This window comes from Seriola aureovittata, chromosome 2 (assembly GCF_021018895.1).
Source record: "Seriola aureovittata isolate HTS-2021-v1 ecotype China chromosome 2, ASM2101889v1, whole genome shotgun sequence".
Taxonomy (NCBI): domain Eukaryota; kingdom Metazoa; phylum Chordata; class Actinopteri; order Carangiformes; family Carangidae; genus Seriola; species Seriola aureovittata.
Window position 1 is genome coordinate 13615496 of NC_079365.1, and position 11212 is coordinate 13626707.

Here is an 11212-nt window from a genome sequence, read left to right on the forward strand (position 1 = left end):
ACCTTTATGTTACTGCTGTATTTATTCATTGTAACAGCGCCATCACGAGGTCAAACTCGAGGAAAAAAACATCGTTAATCGCTTCCACTTGCATCCGGCATCCCTTAAGAAAAAGTTACTCCATACACCTTTTTTTTTGAGAGAGAGAAAAACATCAGAAAACAAAACAATGCACAGTTGAATGAAATGAATGAATCGGACAGAGTGTCTCTGGTCAGCCAAACTTAGTACCCAGTGGTTAGTTCAAGTGCCGCCTTTGCCAACAGTACACTCAGTCAGGTCCTCAGCTGTAATGACACCAGTGTTACTGTAGAGGGCAGCAGCCGCTTTGAATGCGCAGGAAGAAGACGCCGAGGAAGAAAATACTCCGTATGTTGGAAGAATTTCATAATTATCAAAAGTGTTCAACTTTAGGCAGTCAGTGTCAAAACCTTATCAAAGCTGGCAGAACATAACGTTAATGTTACGTTTTTACCTGACAAACAGGAACTTGTTTCATACGACCGCAGTCGAAAATGTTAGATGACAACACGCCTGCACAGGAATCGGGTAAGCTAGCTTGTGGAGACGGGGAGAAGGAAGTGGCTTTGTGTGAGGCAAATGAGCAGGGATTTAAACCTGCGCCGGAGGTGCACATGACGCCCTCCTCCAGGTTTCTGCAGGTTGAACTGGAGCTGAACGTCCACCTCCGTCGGCTCACCTTCAGCAACCCTGTCCGGTACATCTACAACCCGCTGGAGTACGCCTGGGACACACACCGCTGCTACGTGGAGAAGTATTGCCAGACCGGACAAAAGATCTTATTTTTGGGGATGAACCCAGGACCTTTCGGCATGGCACAGACTGGGGTGAGCAGTGCGTTTAGACAGTTGCATTTTCTTTCAAGTTAGAATGATAAACACGCTAATCAACACAGGATGTCGCACAGATGGTCTGTACCCAAGGAAACCCAAAACAACAACCTGCCTTTCTTTACTGACTTGCCTTATCTGAAAACAGTCATCAATTCCCTTCCCTTCCTTGAGTTCTGCATGATCTACTAGCACCTTGCAAGAACAGGTGTGGGCTTTCCTTTTGTCCTTTACAACAATAATAATAATAATACAAAACTTTATTTGTATAGCACCTTTCATATAAGAAATGCAGCACAAAGTGTTTTACAACAAAGAAATGAAGCATCAAGTGCATAAAACGAAAAGATAAAAGGAACATTAAAACAAAGTGAAAGCATTAAAACACATATGAAATTCATATAATTCACCATAATATAATGAGACCAAATGACTGTGATATTACTGAGTTTAATGCACTATGCATTCAAATGAGTTCAAATCAAGGTCATAAGGCAAGTGGATTCAGCATTATCCATCTTGACTACCTGTCCTATGGAGGTTCTGTGTATTAAAATGAACCTGCAACATGTTCCTACATAAATTTGTACACAAATATGATCAAATGGGGCCCTCAGCTCATTTTTGCCCCAGGGCCACATGCTAGAGTTAAGTATGCTTAGTTAAGTCTATATTTTCCAAGGTTTCCTCACCAGATGTTTGTGTGATGGTTACTTACTGTATAGCAAACTTAAATTTCAAACTTGTTAAAACTGTGACTATGATGTGTTTAATAGAGTTTAAATGATCTACTTTTCTTTGCAAAGGTCCCCTTTGGTGAAGTGAAGTCAGTTGTTGATTGGCTGAAGATCACAGGGGAGGTCGGTCATCCTCAGAACGAGCATCCAAAGCGGCGGATCACAGGACTCGCGTGTACTCAGAGTGAAGTTAGCGGTGCACGTTTTTGGGGCTTCTTCAGAAAGTTGTGTGGTGAACCATCACTGTTCTTCCGCCACTGCTTTGTGCACAACCTTTGCCCACTGATTTTCATGAGCGAGAGTGGGAAGAATTTGACTCCTCCTGAGTTGCTGGCGGCTGAGCGGGAGGCCCTTCTGGCCCTGTGTGATATTGCACTGTGCCAGGCGGTGCAGGCACTGGGCGTCTCCATGGTGATTGGAGTTGGGAAGGTTGCAGAGCGGCGGGCACGGCGAGCGCTCTCTGCTGCAGATGTCAGTGTGCGAGTTGAGGGCATCATGCATCCGTCGCCTAGGAACCCACTAGCCAATAAGGGCTGGGAGGAAGTAGCCAAAGCCAAACTGGTAGAACTGGATGTCATGTCGCTACTGAGCAACACATGAGCTAATCTCACACCAGTAAGTGTGTCTGTGTCTGAGCAAACGTTTCCACCTTCGGTGACAATCGCAGCAAACAGCTCCAAGAAGAGCTTGTACACAAATGCTGTAAACACATCTGCTCAGCTGCTGTATTTTTTATTCTGCTGTAAACATCTGTCTGTTTTCATTTGGAGATGGTTTTCTTTATAGATCAGTGGATGGAGCGTGGCAATAGGTTAAGGACAATTTATTCTAAAAGTATTATTACACTACTCTAACTTTAAGGTGCTTCATATCTAAAGGATAAGCTCTGGATGTTTTTGTCAAACTGTTGATCAAACTTGTTAAAACAGTATTTTTAAAAAAAGGCCTATACTTAAAATGTGTATGTAAGTATGTTCAGCCTTGTCACAGTCATATTAGCTGGTAAATTTGTCATTTGATTCTCATATAAAATAACAATTTTAGTTAATTACTACAACTGACTGTGACATTTGATTGGTATAGAAAAGACTTCTAATGAAACAACCTGTAAACATTACAAAGATTATTTTGTAAACATACAGTTGTACATATTGTTGATGCTGGACTACTGCAGAGGACCATTCTTTTGTATTCTTTTTCAAACATTCTTTTTAATTGTCATTTGTTTTGATAATGTTTTATTCATTTACACACTTTATTTTTTCCAGAATTTTACCAATCCTGTTTATTCCTGGGCTCTTGGAATAAAGAGTTTCTTGTTTAAATAAACCTAGTAAACCTAATGATGAAATACGAGATACTTTCCTTATCTCCTTATCTTTACTTTCTGGTACTCCAAAGATGAAAGCATTACTGACAGCAAAAGCTAATATTTAGCATGTTAGCATGACAATATGCTAACATCCAGCATATTCTGTCCTGTCATGAAGTGACTTGTTGGACAAGAGGATGTTTTCGCTTGTTGGTGGAGCCAGATGTCCCAGTGTAAATAATGACAATAATAAAATGATGCCCGAATTAAATGTAGCTGTTTCATTTTCAGGGTATTTATGTTGGATGACTGGCATGTTGACTGAGACACTTGAATATAACAGAGCCTGTACTTTTCCTACGACAAATCTCTGCTATGGGAAAAAAGAGGCATATCTGCTTTGTAAACCTACCACCTCTGCCCACACCCACGTGTGGCCAAAATCAGTAGTGTTTGATTTTTCAGAAATTCCAGCAGCAGCATTATGTAAGCCTCTGTAGTTTTCCACATGTTGGGAGCCCTGAATTTGACTGAGATACAAACAAAATGAATGGAGACCTTTGAAAGCTGCTTTTCCTGCCCACAACTGCAAGCAAGCAATTAAAATAAAGTTTTCCACCAATGCCGCATGGACAACAGAATTTCCCCCCTGGCATTTAGAGTGGCAGCGGTATAAAGGAAATGGTGTCATGCAGTTATGGTTGGAAGATGGACTTGAGAACAAGTAATTCATTGTAAAGTAACTAATGAAAAGTGTTTGAAAATTCATCACCAGGCATATGAGCCAAATCTGTGTTAATGGAGATGTCCACCATGTGGCATCAGTACAGCCTATGACATTATTCACACTCTGCAGCCTACGCCAGTTGTCTGCTATGAAAATGTTCATGGTTCTGTCTTTGTGATGTTGAACTCACTTTTGACCATATGAATCCCCAAACACAGCAAAAACATCGCTCACTTGTTTAAAGTGGTTGTGTGATAAAACTATGCTGCCACCAAGTGTTCAAAACTGAGACTACGTTTCTTAGGCAATCTCAGCTAATCTGATTTAAAGAAAAAAAAAAAAAAAAAAGCTTATACACGTTTATACATCTAGGCTGAATCCAAGTTACTCAAACATAGCAGTGGCTGATGAGTTTCACCCGAAATACTGCTGATAATTCTTCAAGTCCGTCACTGTCTCTGCATTTTCAAAGCAAACTAATACAGAACCATCCACACAGTGTGTGAGTCACACAATAAAGTCATATCTGTGCCTCACATTGTGGAGGTGTGTAGCTGCATTTCAGGGTTCTGATCTCAGGACAGTGAGCTCACTTAATTTGTTATTAAGAGAAATGTTTAGCCTTGAGCATAGTGCCCCCCTCCCCCTGTCCTGACCCCCCTCCTCCTCTTTGCCTACTAAGAATTGCAATGAGCAAGAACTACCAGCAGCAGATCTTGTATCCCACAGCTGTGTGATCTAATGGGAGTTGAAGTCCATAGCATTGCGTTGCCTTGTGATGAGCTGTGTATCCCTGAACTGCATCTCCCATGAATCTGCCAGCATCACTAATTTTACTTGGGGTCCACATGGTTCCGGAGAGGTTGTGAAACTCTTGCACCTGACAGGATTGCTCATCACTGTCTACAGACTGATGCACAGCTCTATCCTTCATCAGATAGCAGAAAACACATCACATTCATTTCTCAGCGGAATAAGGTAAGATTCAAAACATTGCCACCACACAGCTCATTCATTTATTAAATCCAAGCATATAATTATTAACTGTTCTTAGACAGCCATAGTGACTTAACAAGACCAATAACAAGCAACAAACAACTGCACTTAACAAGACCAATAACAAAAGGCAAGAGTAACATATTGTGAATAAAGAATATTGAAGATATTAAAATGTTTTGAATGTTATGAAAATGTTTTTGTTTTTTAAATTAATGGCATACATTTAAGAAGAAATTATTGCTAAATTGAAAATGTAATTAAAATGTGCCATTTTATTTGTGTTCAAACTATTTATGAATGCAGTTATGATGAAAATAATCATAGTTTCAGTATTGGAATATAAATTGGAATTATTAGTTGACTAAGGACTATCTTTTATGATCTATAACTAATTATAAAACCTGTATTTCATCAAGAGTTTGATATAATTTATGATATAGATTGATTGTTGATCATTTTTATTGTTGAAATCATTTAAAAAGATGGGTTCAGAGCTACAAACAATCATCAGGATATCTTTTCTTTTTCACAGATTGCATGGTATAACCTCAGTGCGCAGTGAGTATATGAGCTTGTTGTTTATAAACATATTGTGGGGCCATAGGTGACCGGTGTTATGACCATGCAGCATTGCTGAACTGACTCTGCTATCGGCTTTCATCAGCTGTTCTCCTCCAGACTGAAACTGGAGCACATTTCACTGGATCCTTTCTTCCTAAACAGCTCAGCTTCCTATAACCATGGATAAACAGTTCACAGTGGTGTTTCGAAATGTGGGGCAACTGTACTTCCCCCAAACCAGAGTGGAGTGCCACTACAGTCTGACCTCTGACCATCAGTGGAGCAGCAAAGACTGGATAGGGATTTTTGAGGTACAGTCACCCAACCTCCCCATTCACACACACACACACACACACACACACACACACACACACACACACACACAAAAAAAAAACCAAAACTCAATTTGTTTTAGCAAAATAAGTTATGTGTCTCAATACTGATGGGGATGCACATTTGTATTGTTTGTGTCTTAAAATGTGTTTGCTATCATGCCACAGATGGGCTGGTCTTCAATGAAAGAGTATTACACATATACATGGGCTCTTGTTCCTGAAGGGTACACCGAGGGAACCAGTGTAAACTGCTGTGCACTTTTTCACGGTAAGAATTCAGCCAAAAAAACAACAACAAAAAAACAAACAAACAAATAAACATATGACACAGAGAATAGTTCAACAGATATTACAACAAGCCTCTGGCTTAAAGTTTGTGGTCAGAGGTGTGCTGTGTTGCACCTGTGACCAACAGTGATGTCACGGTGTACTGAAACTCCTATAGACATCTACATCACTGCAGCAAGGTAAAAAATGAAACCAGTCGAGGTCGGCGAAAACAAGATATTCTATCGTTGTTAAGTTTTTGGGACAAAAGTTGTTTATTATATCACAAACAGCAATTCAGAAACAACACAGAGTTTAACTTAGTGTGACCATTTTTGCAATTTTGAGGTGCCTTGACTTGCTTTCACCCTCAATTCAAGTTCATTTGCACGTCATTCTGATCTCACTAAGAGCTTGTTTTGCTCATTTTTAAAGAATAAAAAAAGAACAACTAAAGTACAACAAGAAATATCTGCTCGATACAGCATGTTACCTGCCCCGTCCCAGTACCGTGGAGTACCAGTTCGTGTACGTGGATAAGATGGGACAGGTGTGTGCCCGCAGTCGACCATTCACTTTCTGTGCTCCCAAGCCGCTGGAGGAGCTGGAGACTCTGAAAGAGGAACGAGACGAGGAGGACGGCGAGGAGGAGCTGCTCCTGGTCATCCCCAGGGCCCAGCTGCTGCAGGTGGGAAGAGAAAAAAACTATTCCAGATAAGCATCTCCATCTTCATAATGAGAAGTTGGGTATTTGACAGAATAGTGTAACGTTTAATCAGCTGTGTAAATTCCATTTAATTAATGCAAACCTCCCTGTTCCCCCTCCCTGTTGTGAGCAGAGTCGACTGGAGGAATGCTTAAAAAAACAAGCCGATTTACAGCAGGCTCTGGACGAGGCAAAAGAGGAGAGAGAGAGTGAGAAAGAGAACAGCAGAAAAGAAAGGATGGAGTGGGAGAGTGAGAGAGAAGCAATGACGGAGGAAATCTCAGAGCTTAAGGACAACCTGAGACACAAGTGCGACCTGTTGAAGAAGATGGAGGGAAAACACAAGGTAAGTGCAGCATTAGTTGAATTTCTTTAATGGCTGAGGGCTGAAGTTTCTGGCTAAGGGAAATACACATATTAAAGTTTCTATAATATTTTTTCTTCTCTCCACAACACTAAAAGGATGTGAAGTATAGTCAGGAAAATCTGACCTCTGAACTGAGTAAACTTATGGCTGACAAGGCTCAGAGCGAGCAGCGAATCAAAGACCTGGAGGACGATGTCACAGTTCTGACTGACAGGGAGAAAGAGGGAAACATGGAACTGGAAAGGCAAGTGTTTGAGACATTGGCTAGTTCAAACATTTGTCTTAGTCTTATCTAGTCCCTGGATCCTAAAACTAACCCTATTTGCTATCCCTGCTCTGCATAGGCTGAAGGAGAGAGTGAAGAAAATGTCCAGTCAAATGAAACACGATGAGGAAAAGAGAAAGTCTCTGCAGGTTATTGGTTGACACTTCTTCTTCTCTTGTGAAACATGGATAGCTTGAAATGGGGATAGAGGACACACAGGTCTGGAAAAGTTCCAGTAAGGACTCAACAACTTACTGGAACCAGGCTAGATTTAGACGTTTAGGTGTCTTATCAGCAGTGGGAGTAAGAATGTTTAAATTAAACTCAGAAGTAGAAGATGAGAAGTTTCCTGTTTCTTTTTATGGCTTTATCAGTCAAGAGTTGTGACAGCTAAAACATTTTTGTCCCCCATTGCTATCTCTGCACTCATCTTCCTCCTGTTGTCTTTCTTCAGGCGGAGAACGAGGCCGGTCTGGTGGAGGTGCGAGGGCTGCAGGAGCATATGGATGCTTGCGAGCACGTAACCGAGACCCTGCGCAGAGAGCTGAGGGAGCTGGGCACCCGTCAGGCCCACACCCAGACCGAGCTGCACCAAGCCCGGCTGCAAGTGGCCCAGCTCACCCTGCAGCTGTCCGAGGAGAACCTGGTCTTCAGGGAGGAGCGCGCCAACTGGGCTCTGGAGAGAGAGGCTTACAAACACGCAGCAGAGGTGAGGATACGGCAGAGCCTGATCCTGCACGTGCGTGATAAATATATGGGACTATGCGGTTAAACTTGCTGCCTGTTTTTGTTTTCATGCAGACTGAGAAAAACAAATTGCAAGAAGTGAGCTGTGAGGTGCAGAGGAAAGAGGACTGGCTCCAGGAGGAGAGGATGGAGAGGGAGAAACTAGAAGTTGAGCTTGGGAGGGAGAGAGATTGTAATCGAGTAAGTAAATCAAATTACATTGCAATTATATCATTTAATACACAAACACATTCAGCTCTAAATATAACTGCTGGAGCGCTGCAGAGCTGCATCATCAGTAGTTCAGGTTCCATTTTGGAAACTGGAGAACCAAGCCAGAATTCAGCGCAGTTCTTTCATTACTCACATGCAGGCACAAATAGAAAGCCCTTCCAGGAACAGTGAGTAAACATTTCCTTTCACTGCCGTGTGATCAACAGCAGGAAAAGAGGGCAAGTCATGTCAGATGTGTGGTGTTCACATGGTCTGAGAATAATGCTGCTGCCCCCTGCAGGTGCTGCTGAGTGATGCCAAGCGAGAGCTGCAGGAGCTGAAGGCCAGTCTGAGGAAAGCCCAGATGGAGAGCGAGGAGCAGCAGCTTGAGAAACAGGCAAGAATTTCACATCAGACCTCACACACGCCCAGCAAAATATTTCTTCATAAAATGGTTGTTTCTTCCCTCACCATAAAATATCACGTGTCTGTACCGCTACCATATCTGCTGCGCTGGCTGACCCCTGTGAAATGTGAAGGTGCAAAAACACAATTTAAATGACCCCCCCCCCCCCCCCATTATCTTTTATTGTTCTCCAAGAAACAGAAAATGTCTGTAACAAAACCAAAGTAAAGAAAAGAAAGAGAGACAAATAGATGAAATCATAAGTCAGAAGTTTCCAGATGTCAAGCTGATATTTACAGTCAACATGTAACACAAATGATTTAATGCTAAGAATAATATCTTTTAAAAAAGAAAAGAAAAGTTTCATAACCTCAAAAAATGTCATTGCTATAATATATTTCTGCTTACATTTTGGAAACCACTTCATTATATTCAATCTATTCAGTTCTTCCGTCTTGTCGTCTTTTCTTCAAATCTTCATATCTACGGGTTTGAACTCGGACACTTGTAGGACCTGGTGAACTACATCTGTCGGCTGGAGCAAAGGTTGGGGATTGTGCCAGAAACTAAATCAAATGAAGAAATCGCTAGATCTATCTGTGAGTGATGAAATCTTCACACAGTACACATCACTACAATTCCACTGCCCTGTAATGAACACGTAAGTAAGGAGTCTATATTGATTCAAACAGCTCCTGACTCTTCCTCTGAGGATGACGAGGATGCTTCCCCAGCTTCCTCCAGATCAATTTCTTCTCCTCTCTTCCTGTCCGCTCACCTGGAATGGTCCAACGGAGATGAGATCCCTGCTGAGATTCACATCCAGAGCAAAAAAGACACACCAGCCTCCGACACACAGGTACACCATCCTATTCACACGAAAACCAAACAAGGATTAACGCCACCTGCTTTTGGCGCCAACAGACCCGAGTGGGCAAATATTTGACCATATTTTCCCGACAGTTTCTGCTCCAGCTCCATTGTTGCACACCTGGGTTGAATGCTGACTCATAGAAACATGTCATGAAAATGTATTTTATCTTATTGGATCAGGTTTACAAAGACGCTTGCAAATCAGGAACACAGAAGCTGTAAATTCACAGTAAACCACAGGTTTATTACCACAGATAAATTATTGTCTCCCACAGCTTAACTGAATAAACAATTTCTTTTGTACATATCTATAACACGTTTATACAAAAACAAAATGTTATTAAGTTAAATTTGACGTCAACCACATCTTCCTGTTCAGTTATGAGCTTTCTTATCTATGTGTAATGATACCTTGTTTTAAAAAAAAATGTTTTAGATTAATTAATTAATTAATTAATTGTACTTTATTTTGAAATCAGATTCAGATTATATTTGACGATATACAGTTTAAGATTAATATATAAAATGAACACAAGCACTGTACCTTCTGTCAGTGATAGATGCAGTATTAGCCATCAGACTTGACAAAGACAAACACTCACTAATGTCACTGGTTCTTATGGAAATATTTTGGATCCTTTTATCATTAAAAGACAGTTAAAGTTGCAGTTTACATTCTTTTCGACTTCTGTTTTTTTTTTCAACTCAGGATGAGAAGAGGCAGCGCTGCGAGCCCCGAGCAGGAGAAGGGAAGCAACTGATCCCACCAGAACTCATCAACCCCATCCTGAGGTGACAAATCTGGCTGTTACACCAGTCACACTACAAACCCTGGAGTCTGAGAGACACAGGATTTCTTAACTTTTTTTTACTCTCAGTTTCGTCTGTTTATTCATTTATTTTTCTCTCCTCACCACTTTCTGTAAAACTTTTTTATTTTATTTTCCTTCTCTCTGCAGTGAGCTGGCTGACTCCCCCATGTGGTAACACACAGACGGATGGCTGAACGGCAAGCTGTTTGTTTACCACTGCAATGCACATTCATGAGAAACCCGGGTAACATTTTGAGATCATTCTATTGTTTTCTAGCTGTTCATGCAGATAATGGCCTTCACAAAGGTCACAATGTAGATCCTTTAGCTTGTGAGTGCCTGAATTCAAAGAAAACATGGCACAATTTGTCAGTGTTAAGTGTTTGTTTTATCAGCCAGGCTAATGGTTTTTCTTACTGGTTTAGAATTAAAACTCAGGATGAACACTGGGAGCTCATAAGATATTTTTTGTCAGCATATGCGTCTCATCTTCATGTTAACATTCAGACTTTCATATGCAGACACTAACTGTCCAGGAATGTGTTTCAATGTATTTAAGACTTGATTTATAACTTTTTCTGGCTTTTTTTTTTTTTTTTTGGCTTTTGAGTTGATTAAAATATGAATATGTTGTAACATATGTGAGAAAAATAGCAAAAGATGCCACAATTAGCTTTAATTTAACACATTAGATCCTGTTTTGGCGGCATAACAGCCCCCTTTAACCTCTGCATGTGAGTGTGAATCCTGAAACCATGTCAAATGTGTGGGTGTGTGTTACAGACACGTGCGAAATGTTCTGTTGCAACTTGTTGAGCAGAATGTCGAGTTGGAAAAAACATGTAGGTTTATTTATGATACTTTTCTCTATTGATCTGAGGTTCTGTTGGAGTTCTTTAATAAAACTGATAATAACCACATGTTGATGGCAGTCTGTATTTTGGTGAAAGTGTGTGAGGTCTTACTCTTTTAAAGGAATTTTTACCATTTTGTCTTACAAAACAGAAATACTGACTGTTAGCTGTGTTGACATGTAAAGTGTGTAAAGTGACGAC

The 11212-nt window shown here is 40.8% G+C and overlaps 2 protein-coding genes across 4 annotated transcripts; both read left to right on the forward strand.

Moving 5' to 3' along the window:
- Positions 1-10: 10 nt before the first annotated feature.
- smug1 (single-strand-selective monofunctional uracil-DNA glycosylase 1) lies at positions 11-2944 on the forward strand. The gene is made up of 2 exons (XM_056398890.1): positions 11-848; positions 1658-2944. The coding sequence occupies exons 1-2, from the start codon at positions 516-518 to the stop codon at positions 2186-2188; spliced, it is 864 nt and encodes a 287-aa protein (XP_056254865.1). The 5' UTR covers positions 11-515; the 3' UTR covers positions 2189-2944.
- A 1446-nt stretch (positions 2945-4390) lies between these two features.
- On the forward strand, positions 4391-11077 carry calcoco1b (calcium binding and coiled-coil domain 1b). 3 transcript variants are annotated; one of them, XM_056398825.1, is made up of 15 exons: positions 4391-4605; positions 5159-5184; positions 5350-5498; positions 5688-5790; positions 6275-6477; positions 6629-6841; positions 6958-7106; positions 7207-7276; positions 7582-7836; positions 7929-8054; positions 8368-8463; positions 8984-9071; positions 9165-9331; positions 10055-10137; positions 10305-11077. In XM_056398825.1, the coding sequence occupies exons 1-15, from the start codon at positions 4406-4408 to the stop codon at positions 10330-10332; spliced, it is 1956 nt and encodes a 651-aa protein (XP_056254800.1). In that variant the 5' UTR covers positions 4391-4405; the 3' UTR covers positions 10333-11077. The 3 variants fall into 3 exon arrangements, with proteins under 3 accessions (XP_056254800.1, XP_056254810.1, XP_056254819.1); XM_056398844.1 differs by lacking the exon at positions 4391-4605 and having other exon boundaries at positions 5168-5184; positions 5291-5498; XM_056398835.1 differs by lacking the exons at positions 6958-7106; positions 7207-7276.
- Positions 11078-11212: the final 135 nt, after the last annotated feature.

Coding starts and splice junctions, on each gene's coding strand:
- smug1 (XM_056398890.1), top strand. CDS start 516: ATGTTAGATGACAACACGCCTGCACAGGAATCGGGTAAGCTAGCTTGT. Junction 849..1,657: donor TCGGCATGGCACAGACTGGG/GTGAGCAGTGCG, acceptor TTCTTTGCAAAG/GTCCCCTTTGGTGAAGTGAA.
- calcoco1b (XM_056398825.1), top strand. CDS start 4,406: ATGAGCTGTGTATCCCTGAACTGCATCTCCCATGAATCTGCCAGCATC. Junction 6,478..6,628: donor CCAGGGCCCAGCTGCTGCAG/GTGGGAAGAGAA, acceptor TGTTGTGAGCAG/AGTCGACTGGAGGAATGCTT. Junction 7,277..7,581: donor AAAAGAGAAAGTCTCTGCAG/GTTATTGGTTGA, acceptor GTCTTTCTTCAG/GCGGAGAACGAGGCCGGTCT.